The sequence below is a fragment of the Bos taurus genome, chromosome 22, assembly GCF_002263795.3.
Source record: "Bos taurus isolate L1 Dominette 01449 registration number 42190680 breed Hereford chromosome 22, ARS-UCD2.0, whole genome shotgun sequence".
In the NCBI taxonomy this organism is placed as follows: domain Eukaryota; kingdom Metazoa; phylum Chordata; class Mammalia; order Artiodactyla; family Bovidae; genus Bos; species Bos taurus.
Window position 1 is genome coordinate 39,252,348 of NC_037349.1, and position 21,307 is coordinate 39,273,654.

The 21,307-nt window shown below is 40.0% G+C and overlaps 1 protein-coding gene across 4 annotated transcripts in view; it reads right to left on the minus strand.

Annotated features, from left to right (window-relative positions):
• The window catches only part of PTPRG (protein tyrosine phosphatase receptor type G), a 774,504-nt gene that overhangs the window by 227,614 nt on the left and 525,583 nt on the right, over positions 1–21,307 (minus strand). For all 4 annotated transcript variants that reach the window (XM_024982945.2, XM_024982946.2, XM_024982944.2 and 1 more), the window contains 1 exon segment: positions 11,150–11,245. In XM_024982945.2, coding sequence (XP_024838713.1) covers positions 11,150–11,245 — 96 coding nt within the window.

A 21,307-nucleotide genomic window follows, 5' to 3' on the forward strand; every position in this document is an offset into this window, starting at 1 on the left:
CTCTACAGTGTTGTGTTGGTTTTTGCCCACCAACAACACAAATCAGTCATAATTACACATATAGCCCCTTCCTTGTGAGCTTCCCCCACTTCCCCACATCCCACCCCTTGAGGTCACCACAGAGCACCAGGCTGGGCTCCCTATATTATACAGTGGCTTCCCACTATACATTTTACACATGGTAGTGTACATATGTTGATGCTATTTTCTCCGTTCATCCCACTCTTTCCTTCCCCCACTGTGTCTGCAAGTCCGTTCTCTATACCTGTGTTTTCATTCCTTCCCTGCAAACAGGCATCTAAGCCTTTAAGTCTTATCTTAGAATCCAGTCAACGAAACCCTGGTTGACCAGAGTCCTAGGGGACTTCTCAGGCATGGGATGATTTAGTTATTCTTACAGCCATCAGCTAGCAGAATAACCCAAGCAGCCCGGATCAGTTCAGTTCAGTTCAGTTGCTCAGTCACGTCCAACTCTTTGCGACCCCATGAATTGCAGCATGCCAGGCCTCCCTGTCCATCACCAACTCCCGGAGTTCACTCAGACTCACGTCCATTGAGTCAGTGATGCCATCCAGCCATCTTATCCTCTGTCGTCCCCTTCTCTTCTTGCCCCCAATCCCTCCCAGCATCAGAGTTTTTTCCAATGAGTCAACTCTTTGCATGAGGTGGCCAAAGTACTGGAGTTTCAGCAGCCCGGATAGCCCACATCTACTGAGATCGAAACCCTCTGGTGTCCTCACGCAAAGCTGGGTTTCTCAATGTGAGCGCTGACATTTGGGCCAGACCAAACTGTGTTGTGAAGGGCTCTCTTGTGCACTGCAGAATTCTGAGCAGCATCCCTGGCTTCCATCCACTAGATACCAGCAGCACCGCTACCCCAATGTGACACACTGAAGTGTCGCCAGACATGGCTTCAGGTCCTCTGGGGGGAAAATCCCCTGCACCCCTCCCTCAAGAACCACTGCCATTAAAAAAGTTAATAAATGACTGTTCAAATCTTAACCCTGTTCACTCACAGTATCCTTATCTAACCATACCATTCATTCAATTCCCTTTATAGCCTTTTCATAAAAGGGAAAAGGCAGAAGAAAAAAAGCTGTCATCAAATCTATAAAATAATTACAGGCACAGAGTCTAAGGGAATTTAGAATGAGATCAAAGGTTTTAACTGTAGGCAAAAAGAGTAAGGACAAAATTTTAAGTTAGGAGAAAAATAACTTTTGGGTACCAGAAAAATTAAGAGAGGCTCAGAAGCACATATACATATATAATAACTGGTACCAATGATATACACTTCTTTCTCTATCTTCTCCAACACAATAGCCAAATTTTCTGATTCAGTTTTACACAAAGAGCACAGACCCTGGAGATACCCTACTGCTGTTGAAATACTGGCTCCAACATTTATTGGCTGATACAATGTTGAGTAATTTATACTGAAAAAAGTTCCATGCCTTACCTTGTGCATCAGTAAAATGGATACAATAACACCTTGAGGGGGGTCTCAGTAAAGATTACATGCATTAAGTCTGTGATAAACACTAACTTTTATTAGAAGTGCTTGCATTCTGTTTAGAAGCATCTTTTCAACTAGTTTACCTAGAGGAAAGAGAAGGAAAAGAAGAGAGTTGTCACTCACCTCTAACCTTGGGATGCAAGATGCTTTGTGTGTAGAGTTGTCCCAAGAGATTTAATTATTAATAGTTAAGGTATGTACATCTACTTCAGGGAAATCGGAGCTTAAGAAAAATCAGACAACTGGATTCACAGTAACAAAACTAGAATTCTTAGCTTAGTAGATTTCAAAGAGCTATGGGATCATGGCCAACCACTTCGCTCTCAGACAGCCAATCTCTCTTCTGTCATTATAATGGGATCACTATAGAGTTCCCAGTATTTCATCTGAGACTATGACAATCAGATTCGGTGACTGGCCAAAACATCTAAATTCTAAAGTAAACGGTAGAATCTAAACCATCATTTAGTGATGTACAAAGGCAAAGAACTTGGTAACTGTCCTTGAAGTGCAATGATTTAATTAAAGAAGATTTTCACATGGTCTTTTTCAAAGTTTCTTAATTATGTAATGCTTCACCAACTGTAGTCCTCCATAATGTCCACTAAGAGGAAATTTGAATTACAGGCCATTTGCAGACAGGAGATGTACTGAAAACACCTCATAGGGCATAAATGCAATGTTGTACATCCACACATCTATTCCACGATTGCACCTGAGCATTAAAGACGACTCTGCCCTCACTTAATGGTAGGTCTTGTGAAATCAATTAGCTGTTAAAAGTTTAATTGGAACATATGTATTTTAATTCTTGCTGTGTATAAAAAAAAAATTCTCTTAATTAGCCCAAAACATTCCGAAATTACACTTCTAGGTAATGTAGTGAAAGAACTGAACTTATAACTGGATAAAACCAAGGATGTGGAAAATGTGAGGAGGATGATATTCAAACAGCAGCAACTGGAAAGGGATAAATTAAGAATCATATTAGTTTACTTCAATTATTCCCAAAAGCAGTCTAAGGAAGAAGTTGTAAAAATCCATCATGAGTCCCTGACACAAATTCACTCAGTCTCTGACTCAAAAATAGTTCTTGGATTTTTTTTTTTTTTTTTTTGCTGGGTGTTTGGTAGTGGGTTTAATATTTTTTTCCTTCCTTTCCTTCTCACTCCTTCCTTTTCTCCTTCTTTCTCTCTGCTCCCTTCCTTCTCCCTTCATTCTATGGGGTAGAGGCGTTCATTTCACCTTGCCCACAGGTCCAGTCGTAAGTTAAGGAAAAAAAAAAAAAAGAAGAAAATTATCTATAGCCATGATAGAAAATGTGCTGTTCATTAAAAAAGAAAAACCATTTCTCAGGATGGTTAAAAAAAAAAAAATTAACCGAAAAGGTGACTTCAGGTCACCATAAATAAAAAAGGGTGGTTTATACTGGTGTTGTGCTTTGTGGAAAAATAGGAGGAAAATGAAAAATGGAGGAAACTCCAGTTCTAAAACTCACAAATAGGAAATCCATACTCTTATAATTAAATATTTATCATTCTAAATTATACAGATATATAAAGACATAATTCTTGTACTCTTTTCTCGATACTTTATCTACTTAATTTGATCTGTCTTCCCCTACCTCCCAATGAAAAAATGATGCTATTAGCAAAGCAACAATTCAAAGGCCACCTCTTTTCAAAGCTTACAGTTACCTAACTACTTTGAGGGCAAGCTACCTTCTGAGGATGCATTCGCCATGCTAATGAAGAATGGCAGGAAGAAGGTGCTTAACATACCTCAGAATGAGTAAAATGAGTCAACACAAGCAGAGATACAGCAAGAGCAAGAAAAAAGACATACATACAGATGAACAGAAATACAAAGAAACTAACCCTAGGAAGGAAATGCACAAGAAAAAGAGTCATGGTAGAATGAAAAAGAGCCAACAATCCAAAAAAGCCTCTCTCCCCACCCATCATCTACTGAGATAAAATCATTTCGGTGGAAAACTTAATTTTTTTTTTTTCCCCAAATGGCCATGACACTGCCTGTGGGGTCTTAGCTCCCCGACCAGGGATAGAACACCCACCCACCCACCTACTATGGAAGTAGAGTCCTAACCACTGAACCAGGGAACTTCCTGTGGGAAACTTTATAAGAACAATTTCAGACATAGATACACCCAGATATTCTTGGCACTAACACACTCCTTTAAGGCCTCTGAATACACTGTACCTTTTAAGAAGTTTCAAGCCCTGATGCTTTTCCCAACTACAGGCATAAGCAGACATAGAGTTGAGAGCAAGGTTAGACCCAGAGGAGTCCCAGATTAGAACTGCCTCCTCAGTGGAGCCGCAGTCTGAGAATCCTCATGGTCAGTGTCCTTCACCATTTCAAAAGCCTTACCCTTCTGTAAAACCATCACCTTTTTCAGCTGAAGCTTACGCAGTTACCTAGGCACGTGCTTTTCCAAAACCCAAATCATCAGTCTTGTGGTGGGATCCTAAAAGGCTTCCTGTAAGTTAGTCCTATCCACTACAAATATCCTGAGCAACAAGTGAGGTCAAGACACTGATGTGAGGGCTAGAGAAAGGTGGATGGTGGGACAGGAAGCAGAGGAACAAGACATGGACCTCCACCTCCAAGATTGTAGTCCAGTAATCTTAGGTCTTACGCTCCCTCATGGGCTTCACAGGTAACTCAGTAGTAAAGAATCCACTTGCCAAGAAGGAGATGCAGGTTTGATCCCTGAGAAGCAAAGATTCCCTTGAGAAGGAAAAGGCAACCCACTCCAATATTCTTGCCCAGAAAATTCCATGGACAGAGGAGCCTGGTGGGCTACAGTCCATGGGGTCGCAAAAAGAGTCGGACACAACTTAGTGACCAAACAACACTCCCTAAAGCCTGTTTCTAATCACTTCTTTGCTACCAGGCTATCGCGTGCGCCTTTCCAGTCAAGACTCGGGACAGCCTGCATATGTTTGCACTGAATTCACCTAAGTACTTGCACCACCAAGTCACAATGGGAGTCACCCACAAGAGATGCACTTGATGAGTGAGCAGAGGCTCCCAGTCCTCCATGAATTCGCAGTACAAAGTCAGAAGAAACCGACTGACATCAGAGCGAGACTGTGAGATGGAGTGGAAAGAGAAGTGGTGGGTTAGAGCAAGGACAAATCACAGCTCCTTTGGTGGGGGGAGACCCAGGGAAGTGGAAAAAAAGCCTTCCTTGCCAGCCCTGGATGAGTCATCAAGAACTCCTCCTGCCTTCTCCACGTCTATAAATAATCCCAGGTGCTGCCATTTCATTTAATCACTAAGCCTCTCCAGATGGAGAAAAATAATTAAGCAGTCTGCACCACTGAGTGATATAAAGAATGGGTTAGCAACTCTGGAAACATTGGAGTTTTGAAGTTTGCTTTCAACTATGAAGGAAGGACAGAGTGCTGCTGCTGCTGCTAAGTCGCTTCAGTCGTGTCCGACTCTGCGCGACCCCATAAACAGCAGCCCAACAGGCTCCCCCGTCCCTGGGATTCCCCAGGCAAGAACACTGGAGTGGGTTGCCATTTCCTTCTCCAATGCAGGAAAGTGAAAAGTGAAAGTGAAGTCGCTCAGTCGTGTCCAGCTCTTAGCGACCCCATGGACTGCAGCCTACCAGGCTCCTCCATCCATGGGATTTTCCAGGCAAGAGTACTGGAGTGGGGTGCCATTGCCTTCTCCTAGGACAGAGAGAGGAAGGCCCAAATGTATGAGCAACAGACCTTAGCAAAAATCCAATGACAGCAGTTAGTTTGTGGATAGAAATTGGAATAGGGAGAAAAAAAAAAAACAAAAAAAAACTTGTGCAAAGGGGCCCAATGCTCCCAGAAGAAGAAGGAGCTAGTATTAAATGAAAAAAGCTTTAATGGAGTTGCTGAAGACAGGTTGTCAAAAAGAAGTACTATAAGACAACCTATAAATACATCAACTTATTTCTTAAATGTATAAGAAACATGCTATTGATTGGGCCCCTGGATGCAGACATGATAAAAATTTTCTTTGTGTCTGATGCAAAGATTCAGAAGTGATTATACCCAACAAGGTCTAAAAAAGAAGCTGAAAAGAAAACCACCTGAGAAAAGTTTCTAAATATAGATGCTTTTAAAGAATCATGCATTTATAATTCTGAAGTTCAATAGAATCAGGAAATATAAATAAAATTTCTGGCATTTAAATAACAATGGCAACTGGGTAGCAATACAAATGAGATTTCTTCGCCATCACATATTCAAAGATAATCATCATGTCCTTCCTCAAAAGGAAAAAAAAAAAACCCACAAAAATCAAACCTATAAAATCAAAATTTTACAAGCTTGGGAATCCCAAACTTCTATAAGCAACAGATTGAAAGTCATTAAGATGGTTGCATGGTTCAAAGGCATTTTGATGCTCATGGGGATAATGGAGGAAACAGTTCAAAGGGAAATAATGAAGAAACAGATTGCAAGAAAGAAAAATCAAACCAGAACCCAATTTCAAGGGTGATGATAGAAGATTCTTGATTTAAAAAAAATACAGGTCGAGTTAAACATAATGTCACTCTGAGAATTGAGTAGTCTCTGCTCTATACAGAGAGTCCCTAACTTATAATTTTGATTTGATGATACTCTGAAAGTGATACACATCATTTCGAATTTTGCTCTTTTCCCAGGCTATTGAGATGGTAAGATAAACTGTCATTTGATGATAGGCAAGGCAGTCAGCCACAGCTTCCTGTCAGTCACGTGATAACAGGGTAGATAACCAATACACATACAACCTTTCTGTATCAGATGACCCCTCCTTTTTCCCTTTCACTATTCAGTAAATCCCACGAGACAATGAAAACTTCATGCTGTGCTATACTTTTTGTTAACAATAACAGGCTTTGTGTTAGATAAACAGGTTCAACCATTGCCTAATGTAAGTATTCTAAGCACGTTTCAGGTAGGCTGGGCCAAGCTACGATGGTTTGACGTTCAGTAAGTTAGGTGTATTAAATGCATTTTCCACTTGCTACGTTTTAAATTTACAATGTTTACCAGGAGGAAACCTCAACTTGTCAAGGAAGATTTGTAACTTCACATCAAAATTAATTAAACCTTTTTGAGTTATTTTTGCAACAAAGTATCATCAACAAATCTCCTGATCAGTCCACTGTCATTTCAACCGTCCTATAAACACAGGCTTTCATCCTTGTTCTTTAAAGAGAGAACCCAATCAGTGTGTTACCCAAATAATGAGAATACATTAAAGGAGCATTTTGATGACTTTTGGCTTTTTACATTTCTACAGGACTTCAAAACAGGCTGATAGAGAAGATTGTATTTTACCAAACAGAAAATACGTATTTTTTGTACTAATAAATTAGCTAAACAACCATCTATTTATTTTCTTAGTGATTTAACAAGTATCTTCATGCCTCGCCTATTTCTTATTTAAATTATTTAAAATCAAACTTGAGCCTTCCTTTCTCCTTTATCTTCCAGAGGGCCACTAGCCCAAACGTGTGTGAACTGGAAAAAGGGTCTTCTTTGTCCAGAGGCATTTAGTAACATGTGTTGGAAAACTGTAACATTCCACTCAGCAGTAGTTATCTACGAAATGAATGCGCCTTTTAGTACTGCGTGGGCACAAAAGCATAAAACCTTGTGGGGCTGCCACGATTTGCTCTGCTCTGTACCTGGAAGCGATCCTTCCTTTACTGGTGTTCACACAAAGCACTCACAGGAAATCTGCCTCACTGCATTTCAACATTGAGACTGACCTTCAATTCTGTCCGCAACCAAAGGATGTCAGGCACTATTCAAAGTTACTGGGGTCGTGAAATCAGGGTCATGCTGACAGTGAAGTCATGGAAACTGCTTAGAGAATGGGTTATTACCATGGAAATTCACACCCCCTCCAAAGGAGACAGTCACTACTCAGATCTCAAGTGTTACATCATCATCAGGAAATCTGATGTGAAATACTCCATGTTTAACTGAAGAAAATAATTGTAAGCACGATGGAGCATCCATCATTATTCCCATGAGCTACAGCAGGACCACCTGCACTCAGCCAATATGTTCCCTGGTCGACCATGTGTCTGCCCGGTGTGTGTGTGCTTTGGTGTTTTGGAAATGTAAGAACCTCATCATACCTAACCACAGCAAAGGCAGTAAGAGAGCCCAAACTCCTTGGAGTAACAGGCAGAGGGTCAGGGGGAAAGAAAGAAACACAGATAATGAAAAATTGAAATTGTTGGGAAAATTATTCTAGTGTGTGGAGTGAGCTGGCATCAAAGCCACAGCATCTACACAGAACTTAGCCTTGCTTAGATATGCACTTGTAGGTCATTCATATCCTGTGATTCTCAACAATGAATCTGTGCATTTATGGGCACCAGAGCAGAGTACAGCCAATTTATGAGTAGGAGACCTTCTCCTCTCACCTCTTTCGAGCCATTATCACATGGGACTATGACCCACTTCTCGTGGGCAGGAGGTGACTACACTTATCACGTCTATTTAACGTAGTAAGTGATACCATACATGTCATCGAATCATTCCTGAGAGAATGATAAATACTTCTTTAAGACCAAAATGGAAGGTACTAGGTTAGAATTTGGAAATGTACATCAAGATTTCCTTACCTGGGGGAGAAATACCAAAGTCCCGAATCAAGCATTCTTATTAGAAAGATTCAAAACACAAAGATCTCAAAATATAGGTTCTAAAAAGATTGACAAATTAAAATAGCAATAATATCATCTTCTTTCCGCTGCAATGACATACTGTGAACTCAGATGTATAAACGTACATGTGGACTTACAAGGAAAACAAAGAAAGCAGCTCCAAGCAGCTGCTATCTAAAAAAAAAAACTGTTCTATTTTTTATTATCTGTCCTCTATTTTGTATCTACAGGATAGCAAGCCAAAACGTAGAGGACTAACCAGATGAAATACACATTGTATTTCTTTGTGAATAAGCACTTTTGTCCTGGAAATACTTTAAAAATCCAAAGTCTAGATTTCACATTGAGGTCTTTTGCTGGTTTTACACCAATGTGCCTCTCCTGTGCATACTCTAATTGGTCTTATATTTAAGAAGACTTTCTAGAGCTGGAAAAATAGAAGCCTTTTGGGTACAGCATGTTGTGAAATAGACTTTCTAGTACTCATAAATAACATTTTAAAATTTTATTTTCCTATAAAAAAAAGGTGCCCTATAAAGTATTAATAGAACCAGGTTGGATGAGGCATGGGTGGGCATGACAGAAAAGGAGGAAAGGGTAGGTATGAAGGCAGGGCTGCAGGAGTAGAGATCTAGCGATATGAAAAACAGTGTGCTAAAAGGAGAGTGATAAAAAGTAAGGGATAACTACGTAAGTGCAAGGGATTCTCAGGTGGCACAGTGACACAGAATCTGCCTGCCAATGCAAGAGATGCAAGAGACACAGGTTTGACCCCTGGGTCAGGAAGATCCCGGAGGAGGAAATGGCAACCCACTCCAGTTTTCTAGCCTGGAAAATTCCATGGACAGAGAAGTCTGATGGGCTACCATTCAAGGGGCTGCAAAGAGTTGAACATGACTGAGAGCACGCTCACACATACACACAGTCTGAGAAGTTCAAGTAGCCTCAGTAATACCAACCACAAATCTATCACAGGTTAGATGCAGAAGGGGTTATGACAACCCACCTGAATTCCTAGCAGGGCTGTGCCCAGAATAGACTTCTGTTTATGCAGAGAAGACACACACACACCATGGGGTCTCCATCTCATAGAAACGGAAGTGGCTGGATATGGGTACATATTTTGTTTGGCATTCACCAAATGTCTACTATGCGCCAAAACCCACACCAGGGGCTTCATTTAATGACTACAGTCTCGATGATGCAGAAGTTGCCATCCTCATTTCACAGATCACAATGCTGTGGTTGAAAAGTTTAGAAATTCCCTAGTGGTCCAGGTGTAGGCCTCAGCGCTTTCAATGCCTAAGGCATAGGTTTGATCCCTGGTCAGAGAACTAAGATGCTGTAAGCCACGCGGTGTGGTCAAAAAATAAAATAAAAACAAAAAGTTTAAACAACCACATCACCATCATGCAGTTAAGTGGAAAAGATGAGATTCAAACGCACGTTATTTTTGATTCCACCGAATAAGCTTTAAAAACACTACGCTCTACTGTGATTCATGAAAATAATCAGGGGAAGAAATGCCTGGGAAAACAGTAGGAACAATGAGGAGATTATCATAATACACAGTGTAAACAAAATATTTCAAAATATTCCAGTATCACCCACAATGAGAAACACATTTCATATAATCACCCAATTGTCTGCATGTCTGTGTATGAGCAATGAAAAAACAAGTTCAAAGAAATTATTTACCCTTACTATGTGTGGTACACTTGAATACTTTCTGTTCTGTATTATTCTATTTATTTTAAAAATGCTGGTCAAGACTCACTGAAATGATTTCATGGCACACTACTAGGTCAGAAACCTTAGTATGAAAATTAGTGTCATAACCAATGCTGTAGAATGCCACTCTTATTGTTTCTGAAGTTTGGATAGGAGATTAGGCTTTTCAATTTTTCAAAAATCACATCCCCTTCGAGCCTTTATCCAAGAAAAGACAGGGAGAGGGGTATTAAGAGAGAGAGACAAACAGTAAAGAGAATTGTCCATTCTGTGTCACTCACTAAAAAGGGCAGTGAAATTAACACACTCCACACAAGAGTGGCTCCATCTCAATGACAAAGAAGCTTGCCTCAAAAGGCGGAGGTTAAAGACACATACTGAAGGAGGTTCTGATGTCTCTAATGTTCCTTTGAGTTGTCAGAAAGACATAATTTCCCCAGGATGACTCACTGGTAAAAGGAACGCTTGTAAGTGGTCTTTAGGCAAATTGCAAGACTGAAAGACAAGCCATACACCTCCTACTCAGATTACCTTCCCACACAAAAAAAGCACCAGGTCTCCTCTAGGCTACTTGGTTAAGACACCCACTGATCAACACTAAGAAGCCTGGACAGTATTATCTATGGAAGGATGCAATGTTTCACTTCTAGACATGGAACCAACACATGAGCCAGGAAAACTCCTTAATACAAATACAACAAAAAGGAGACAGTCTGGGAGATCATAAACATACTAACTTGGAAACAGTCTCAATAAAAATTTTAGTTACCATGGGGATTTCTGGAGGGGAACGAGGGGGGAGAAATGAAGTCTCTTTAGAGAAATGACTGATGCGATTTATTAATCTACTTGCAAGTAATGTCAAATTTTAAAGTTGCTCCAAAGAAAACTACCTTTTTTTAAACATCAGCCTCTTAATATGCTGAAGGAACCTGTTCAAAACGCTTCAGGAGTGAAGTAACTTAGATGATAAATGTGTTCTTCAATCTGTGCACCAGTCAAGTAGCAGTAAAATCAGAATAATTCATGCAAAATTTTTCATTATGTTTCTAAACATACTTATTTACATTTTAAATCACACATTAGACAATATGAAATATCTTTCATTTAGACAGGTGTGAACTAGAAAACAGATGCATTCATTAAACATGGAACAATTCGGTGAATTAAAAAAAAATACTCAAAGAACTCTGGTCAAAGTACTTGAGCCATTGTTAACTTACTTGAAAAAATACAGCCATAGCTCCGATTATTCTGTTTTCAGAAATGGCGGTTTGAAAGCTGTCAAAATCATCTGGATTGTAAAAGAAAATCTGCATCTGTAAAAAGAACAATAAAAAACATATTAGGAGAATATACCAGGAAAACCTAGCAGAAGTGGAGAGAATAGTACAGTGTACTCAGATTCCCCAACATAATAAGATTTTGACCAATGTATTCATCTATCCATATTTCTCTTTGCTAAAGTATTTGACAGCAAACCCTAGACATTTTATCATTCTACCCCTACTTCAGTAGATATCAATAAAACACATGTCTTTTCACATAACTATGATGACTTTAGGTCGCACACAAAAATAACACCCAACATCTTATTACCTAATACTCATGCCATGATGAACGGTCCCTACTAAGAAGCCAGATTTTAATGGAGTTAAAACATGTAAGGTAGAAAACCAAGGCTGTGAGATTCAGTCCACATGTTAAAATTTTAAAGGCTTAAATGGACATGTCTTTATAGACAAGTATCATTTTAATGGTAAGAATTTGATGGGGGCTCTCAGCTTTAAGAAATAGCCAATATGGGCTATTTCAGTCAATCCACAAAAATTTAATGGTAATGATGATAATAATACTCTTGATTTTACAGTTTGCCAAAATCCATCCCATTCCTGATCTCACTTAATCCATCTAACAATCCCTGTGAAGGCTGGGCAGAAATGACTACACTCAGTTACACATGAAGAAAGCACTTCATAAACTTGATGCTCACTTGGTCAAGTCAAAAACACTGATGAGGGCAAAATCCAGGGACTCTCATCCCAACCTTGAATACCTTCTCTGACGTTTGGCAAGGGCTTCTCATCCTTTAAGGTAAATCAACTTAAAATCATTATACAATTTGAATGCCTGAACATTCCTTGATATCTAATACAATCCAGAGAACAAAAACAGATCACAGAGTATTCTTGAGAGACTACATATGAGATACGAATAAAAGATCTGGGCCCCTAATTCCAGCTTCCTCATTTACTTGCATGTGAGATCTCAGGCAAGGAAGCTAATTTCTAAGCATTATTCCTTATGTACAGAATCACATTCTTACCCTTGGTAAGATGAATGTGGGGCTTAAACATGTCAGTGTAGGATAGTGCGTGCACGATGCCTGGACCTTATAGGTCCACAAAGCACCACCACCATCACATTAACACCCAGCAGGCATCTTCAGATTTCTAACAGCAGTATAATTCCACTGAATCTTCTTGAATCACTCCTCCTCCTTACAGAAAATCAAAACTCCTGCTATCATTGGTTCTCGTCTATGACCTTTATTTTTCCACTTTTCCAAATGACATGATGCTGTTTTCTGAACAACCACACCCCAGATGGAATATGGAGACTTGATGTTAAAGGATAACTACCCAGTGGGAAAAGTGAAGTCAGACAGACTATCTGAAATACAGGTCAAACGCGAAGAGTCCTGCTGACCGAATTCACCCACACGTACAAACAAGCTGACTTTTTTTCCCTGAAGGGTGTGATCAGGGAGCCCAAATCAGGACACTTTCTAGGAAAAGTCAGACACCCAAGTGGACTGGAGGATGGAAGATTCTTTTGGAGATTATTCTTTCTTATGCAGAATTGTTCTCCTTAGATTGTGAATTTCCATTGACGCTAGCACCACCCACTTACAAATGTGTTACCTTTATGTCTGGACAGCTACAGATATCATGAATTTACTCTGAGAAAAATGCATTCAATGAGGTGCAGATTAAAATAGTTGAATATGGGGTGAAAATTGCTCTGGTGACAATGAGACTAACCCAAGAAAGAAACTCTGCACAAGTATATTCAGAAAATTACACTTCACTTTTCCTTTTAAAACCCAGACCCTCAGATGAAGTAAGTTCACACAAGGTTTTATTATTCTTCAGTCCAGGAGCAGGGGTGGCATTGTTTAATGCATCACCTGAATAGTGTGTGATACAAAATACTTTCAAACCTCTTCAAGGGCATTTTCATTTACAACTGGGTGAGGATTCATTTTTAGAAAATGTCTTTGAATCATGGCTCCACCCATCAGGATAATAAAATGTCTCATAAAGAGAACAGCAGCCATAGGTCTGAAATATCAATTTCCCTTGCCATCGGTATCTTTCTCAAGTTGTAGTCTACTGAATTTTGTTAACTTTTAAAGATATCTTAAATGTGAAAGTAAGTAGATGGAGTTTTGCTGAGGGATTGGACTTTAAATTATTTTGTGTTACCACTGACGAGACAAATCCAGGCATAGTCTGGAAACTTATTTTACAAAAACATTTTGGGAACGGTCATGGTAGCTACTGAGCATTTTGAGTAGCCCATCCATTTTCTACATCTGTTTTGCAAGTGCCATGTTCGGAGCATTCCTTCAGCCTTCGCCAAAGTGTGTTCTTTCTAATCATGTGAACTAAAGTGATACTGACTGCGTAGAAATCCTCCTTCTGAAGAAACGTGGTGAACAGAAGCTGAAGAAAAGATCTGAGAAACTGGGCAATAAAGAAATCTATTAAGTGTTCCCTATATCCTTTGCCTGGACCACCAATTATTTATATTTTACCTTATTTGCACGTTTCCTCTCTCCCCACAAACATTTCCCTTGAATCATTTAATAATAAGTGGGAGAAAATATGCCCCTTTACCAATACATACTTAAGTGTACTGTTTCTAAGAATAAGACTATTCTTTTATACATCCACAGTAAAGTTATTAAAATTAGCAAGTTTTACTTTGATATAATACTGTTAATCATATTCACAGTCCATTTTCAACTTTTGGCAAGTGCCCAAATAAAGTCCATTATAGATCACTATTTGTATCTTGGTCCCAGAATCTAATAGAGGACCAAACTTTGCATTCAGTTGCCACGTCTCTTTATAATGACCCCTCCGACCCCCAACTTCCATTTGGGACAGTTACTTAGCCTTTTTCTTTTTTTGGTAGTTGAAGGGTGCAGGCCAGTTATTAAGTAGAAATGGGGTCAGTTTCATGGTTTCTCATGATTAGATTCAAGCTGAGTCATATGTAAATGTACCACAATAAAGCATAAGGTAGTAAATGCTTCAGGGCCATGTGAGGCATATATTAAATGAATATAGAATAATACAGGGAACGGACCGGGTCAGGGGGAGATTTTGCTGAAGTTGGACTTCCTATTTTCTAATGTTGTAGCTGTTTGTTTAAATCAGCTCTCATATCCCTGCTGTAATGGCAGCAAGAGGAAATGATTCCAGTGCAAGAGTGGGAGACTGAACAGAACTTTCCTTAGTGATTCAGAAAGCTCTACATCTTAATTTCCTCTCAGAACACGTATTTCTCCAATGTGCACCCCTCCCACATACATGAACCAAGAAAAATTCATGATGAATTAAGGAAATGGCATGCAGACAGCCCAGAGGACAAGCAATATACTGGCAGATTCATCAGACACTTCCAGGATACTGCTGTTCATCTTTAACAGAACAGAAGAACACACAGGAGAAGCTACAGGAAAAGAACAAATGAGACATAAAGACGATGAGATAAAGATGGTGATGAAAAGGGCAACAGCAAGATTAAAAGTCACCGAGGAGGCAGCACATAACAGGACTGAAGAGGTGAAATGTACTTTTCTGATCGTGTTTGGGGCTACCATGTAGTCAACCAGTTGAGAACATAGTAGTGGACAAAAAAGTCACCCAAGGATAAAAATGTGTAGTAAAGACAAAGAAAAAATCCAAACACAGTTAATGATCTGCTGGTTCTACTTGTTGGATGATTTGCAAATGATGATGTCACAAAGTTTAGGATAACAAGTTCTGACTCTAACTTTAGTTTTAGACTATGCTGTACCTTAACGACTGAACAGCCAGATCACACACATTCAATGATTCCTTCATTCTGCCACTGCCATCAGACAGGAAGACTGATGAGGGCAGGAAGGCCACCTACTTAGTTAAAAACTTTGTCTTGAACAGTGCTGTTCTTATAAATACCATTAACTCATTCGTGGAATGAATAAAATGAGTGGGGGCTCTGGATGACTGGAAGCAAGGCCAGTCGAATGATAAAGTCGCAATCATTACACTGAGGTTCTTGTTATTTCCAGGAATAAATTATACAGTGAGATGAGTAGCAAAGAGAGATAAGGATATTAAGAGAATGAATGGACTTAAAACTGCTGGAGAAAATGTTCAAGAAGGTGCAAATATAACCCAAAATCATTATGAAATGACTACGTGGAACCAGGAATGGTTCTGCTAAACACCAGCAACATTCCTTTCTCTTTAATCTGCAAGGCATTTCAAACTGTTCTCTACCCAAGCAACTCTAGCCTGAAATTTTAATGATCCAACAAAAGAAAATGTAGTCACCTAAAGTGTGGAGAAAAATTATAAATACCCACATACCCACCATGTATACTATGTAAGTAATACTCTGAATTCAGAACTATAATATAGGTGTTTTCTTTTGTATCAATCAACAGTCTTTACTCCCAGTTACTTTTTTTTAAAGCATCATGATCATATTTTTATCCCCCGTGAGGGTTAATTTAATGTGTCGACCTTGCCCTGGCTATGCTGCCCACTTGTTTGGTCCGACAGTATTCCACGTGTTGCTGTGAAGGTATTGTTTTAAATGTGATTACTATTTATATCACTAGACTCTCCATGGGAGCCACATCCAATCATTTGAAACCTGGAGGAAGAGGTAGGAATTCTGTCTCCAGAATGCAACAGAGAAATTCTGACTGAGTTTCCAGCCTTCAGTCCTCAGCCTGCAATATCAACTCTTCAACACAACTCTTCATCAAGGCTGAAATTTCCAGCCTGCTCTGCGTATTTCATACTTGCCCAACTCCGCAACTGAGGCACAAGCACTTCCTTAAAATCTCAGTCTGCCTCTCTCATACTGGTCTCATTTCTCTGGCGAACTCTCACTAATACAACCCTAACTGTCACTACTAGTCTTAAGCAAAATGTATCCGGATATATCTATATGTCTCTGTGCTTCCCCTTATAAAACTGTTCTGTAACTTCATTCCTTTCTGAGTTTCTTTGAGCTCTGAGCTTTATCCTCTTCATTCGTCTCTTTCTGATAAGGTTCTCCCCTGGAGAATGCGGGCCCTTATTACAACCCAGCTCAAACTCTTGCGACCCACAGAAAAACATCCATGAAACTGACAGACAGCACAACTGGGTAATATAAAGTGAAGACCAACCAACACGGGCCACAGAACCAGACCTGATTTGTATACAGAAGACGCCTGAGGCCTCTAAGGCTCAGTGTTCCCTTCTGTCAAACAGAGGTAATACTCACCTCATGGGACAGCTGTAATAAAGAAACACTACTAGCCTGCTTGGGAAAAGTAAGAAGAAACTCCATAGCCCTCAGTTTTTATTACTACGTGTCTTTATTACTTTCTTTAGACCAGGACAGAGATGCAAATTCAGGTGAAAATAAATTGTTTCCACGGACCAGCCAACAATCCCAATGAGTCATGCCACAAGGCAAAGAAACCTGTGTGTGGGCTTCACACAGCCTTCATTTGAAGAATATTTTTAGAAGAAACTTGACCCAAAGAATAGATGGCATTCAACATCTTTACAGGCAAGGCAGCATTTAAATAAACATTCTGAAGCATTTGCTTTATAAAATATCATTAACCATGGAGTGCATCAATCCTTAATTATTTCCCCTTTTCTCCCCTGCCCTGTAATATGGAATTATCTTCAACTATAAACAGCAGGAATCCAAATTTTTGGAAAAGAATCCCATGTGTACTGTAGCGCCATGACTCCTATACAATTGGGGATCAAGGAATCCCTTTCAAAAGTCTCTTGTGTGGAACTTGTTTATGCCATTGTCTCTTTATTAGTTTTTTTTTTTTTGTTTTTTTTTAATTTCTGCATCTGATGAGTCAAATAAACATTTAACTTTTTCGGCTGTTTCCTGGTAGGGAAAAGTTCAGGCTCTTGCTTCCATCAGCGAAGGATTTACTATGGTGATTTGTGAGCTGTTTCTTAAAAGTTCAGCGTTAAGTTTGGACACAAATGAGGTAGGTTAAGCATCTGGCTACAGTTGGTCCCTTATCATGGACTCCAGAAAGTTGTAGATCTCCCATTTTATAGCTGTGTGACCCAGATGAAGTTAGTCACCTTCTCTGAGTCTTAGCAGCTTAGCAGGAAACTGAGGATCAGAAACAAGTCATTGGGCTACATTGAGGATTAAATAAAATAAGTGCTTCCTACAATAGCTGACATATAATAGACCCCCTAATGAATTATTTGCCTTTAAAAATTACTTAATGGGGGGAAAAAGGAAAGGAAAAAACCCAAATACATTAGTGCACGGGTTGTTTTCAATAACCCCAAATTGGGCATCACCCAGATGCCAGTCGATAATGGACTACCTAATAGAACACACGACACTGGGACGTGAGAGTATGAACGCACCTCACAAACGCAAACCATGCTCAGACAAATAAACCCGATTTTTTTTTCCTTTTACCAGAAAGGATATACTCTGTGATCCTGCTACAATGAAGTACAAAATCAGGAAAAACTCTTGCAGTTACAAGCCAACACCTGGTGGGTGGTAACTGTAAGAGGGGTCCTGGGGAGAAGCTGGTGAGAAGGTGCTTTTTCTTGATCTGGGGCCTGGTTCCAAGAGCGTGAAAATTCATTCAGCTGCACACTGATCATCTGTGAATTTCTCTCTCTATATAAATATTTCAACAATAAAGAAATACAATTAGGGACCTCCCTGGGGGTTCCAGTGGCTATGACTTCACCTTCCAATGCAGGGGGTACAGGATTGATCCCTGGTTGGGAAGCTAAGATCCCACAAACCTTGCAGCCAAAAAAACAAAACATAAAACAGAAGTAATACTGTAATGAATCCAATAAAGATTTCAAAAAAAGTGGTCCACATTAAAGAAAGAAAAATAAAATTAGTGAAATAGCTGTAATTTTCCAACTGGGATAAACAAAATATAGTCTTCTCCTATAATAAAGGAGCAGGGTGACATTGTTTCCCTGTTCTGTACCCATTCCATACAACAGAGGCTGATCCCAACTGGGGGGTATGGCCACAGAGAACTGATTTGCTTCAAAGAGCAAATTAGGGTAGATGACAGGAGGTGTATGCAGAATCACACCTGCCTAGGACCAAATAACAGTGACATGGGCCCAGCTCTGCTTCTTTCCACCCTTCCGCTTGAGGCAGACGCTGCAAAATGAAGCCAAGAGGCAGCAGCAGAGGGCTGCTTAAACGTATCATATCCAACTCTTTACAATACATGAATTCATCCCTTCAATCCTTGGCATATATGGAGGGTGAGTGAGTGACTGAAAGTTGCTCAGTCATGTCCAACTCTTTGTGACTCCATGGACTATACGTAACAGTCCATAGAATTCTCCAGGCCACAATACTGGAGTGGGTAGCCTTTCCTTTCTCCAGGGGATCTTTCCAACCCAGGGATCAAACCCATGTCTCCAACACTGCAGGTGGATTCTTTACCAGCTGAGCCACAGGGAAAGTGGTATTATTCTCCCCATTTTTAACAAAAGGAAATTCAGGCTGAGATATTATGTCTTCTCTGTGAAAAAATAAAGCCAGGATTCAAACCCAGAGCCCACACTTTAAAAATCTTCTTGGTAGATCATCCTGACAGAATTCCCATAAGCCATGAGCACAACCTATCATCTATTGTTAGGATCTTGGTACAAAGCTTCTAGGGTAGTATTCTCAAACAGGCTGATTTCTGGACCCCCGGGGACATCTGTCGATGTCTGAAGACATCTGTGGTTGGTGTCACTTGGGGTCAGATGCTACTGCTGGCATATACTGGGTAGAGGCCAGCGAGGTTTCTAAACCCTCTACAATGCATAGGATACTCCTCGCCAAAGCAACTAATTATCTAGCCTAAAATGTCAATGGCGCTGAGGTGCACAAATCATGTCTACACCCACTGCCACAGGAAGTCTAGTCAATGACTACAGGAAAGCTCTTTGATTTTCTTTCTCCTTTCTACTACTGACCTTACAGGGAGGAGGAACAAGTCTGCTGTAATGGGGCTCAAAGATTGCAGGGTCTTGCCCTAACCCATAAACCAGTAACTTAAGATCTCTTTCACCTATTGGTGAAAGTGACTGTAATAACCTTCTTTTCTCTTAAAACAACCTATCCTTGCTTGCTATTTTGTACCTGAGCCTGGTTCTGAAATGCTTAAGTGGAGCTTAACGCCCTGGACATAGTGGAGGGGGTGGGGAGCCCTAGGTGAATCTGGAACTCATTTGTATTTCAAAAACAGGAAAATAACCACCTCAGTGTTTGTGCTCTTTGTAATGTGAAACTTTTTAGAAATTGCTTTGTACTTGGGAGTAACAGCCACATGATTCACCATGAAATGAAGTCTGGAAAATCATTTTGGATAAATGGACCTATAAATTCAATAGAATTTCCATGACAACATAGACTGCAACACTCAACCACAAATAAAAGGTTATAAATCATTCAAAACCAACGAGGAATCAGCAATATGTCTCCCATTTTGAAATACAAGAAACCTGAAATACAGTTTATTTGTTACTGACTCACCCAAAATTCCCACTATGGTTCTTTCCTCATTTCTGATATTGTACTTTCTACCCCCCAATAGGTTCTGGGGAAATGATGATGCCGTGAATCTGCAATCGAGCTAAATAAAATTAACACAGGTATAGAGTTAGTTGTATTCCTCTCTTTCTCCCAGCGAAAAGTCTGCCAGAAAGCTTCTACACAAAGAGAAGCTGTGCACTTTTACCCAGAAAACTGCATTTTGCCCTTTGCAGCTAAATGTTGCCAAATTAAGCTCTCCCTAAGAAACAGGTTTATGCAAAACATGTCTGAGAACGGACGTGTGAGACAATATGGATGCTTTCCAAAGCTTTTTAGACTTCTATAAATCAAAACCTCACCCTCTTATGTTCTAAGGGTAATCTGCACAGGAGGCATTTTTTAGATTAGCTGGGTCAATCCAACTAGAACATCTGTTCCTTAAAACAGCTCTCTTCTTCTCAGATCTTCTGTTTAATTTTAGTGAAGGGTGGCTCTAGTGGTAAAGGATCCACCTGCCAATGCAGGAGATTTTAAGAGTCCCGAGTTTGATTGCTGGGTTGGGAAGATCCCCTGGAGGAGGGGACGGTAACCCACTCCAGTATTCTTGCCTGGAGAGTCCCACGGACAAGAGGAGCCTGGCGGGCTACTGTCCACAGGGTCACAAAGAGTCGGACATGACTGAGCGCCTGAGCACAGGACATGAGGTGCCCTTACAATGGACTCTCCCAGGTCCGACGTGCTGAGACCTCTCCCACTGGGCAGTACTGGCCCCGGGACCAAGCACGCAGTAGTTACTCATTAAATGACTGTGGAATAAATGGAAGGAGGTTATTTCTTGCACAGGAGGAAATGCACTGCCTTGCTCTATTCAAACTCTTTCTGATTTTTAAGTCTCCCTTATAGACAACAGCTTTGGGTAGATAACTGGTGGAGGGGGGACGAATTTATGGAGCTATAAACTGGGGTTCTGCACATCCCTTGGAATACTGCCAAGGGTTGTATGTGTGTGCCCTGGACACTGTCTACCTCTTTTCACCAGATAAACTCTTATGGTTATACCTATTACCACATTTTCAGTCCTGATGCCACATGGACAATGGCTTTTATCAAAATCTTCATAGGTCCTACAAGCCAGAAAGGGTAAGAATCACTGATAAAAAAAATATGTAAATATGCTTCTATGAACACAAAATCTTTTCTATAAGACAGATCCCTAGAAGTGGTTCAAATTTTCGCCTGAAAAGGGTACACACCTTTTATATTCTAGCAGTAATGGAAAAGAATACCATCTCCCCACATGACTGCTAACACTGGATTGGCGGATCCTTATTTTTTACACATTGGGTGAACATTCCTGTTTGCATTTTTTAATTTTCCTGATAATCAGTAAAGATGAGAATCTTAATTCATTTTTTTCTAGTGATTTTCCTTTTTATGATTTAAGGAGGCTCTCAACTAAGAAAATTTAAGATTTGCCAGAAGTGTAGCAAATACAAAGGCAGACAGATAAGTACATATCTGTCCCATATACATCGGGAAAA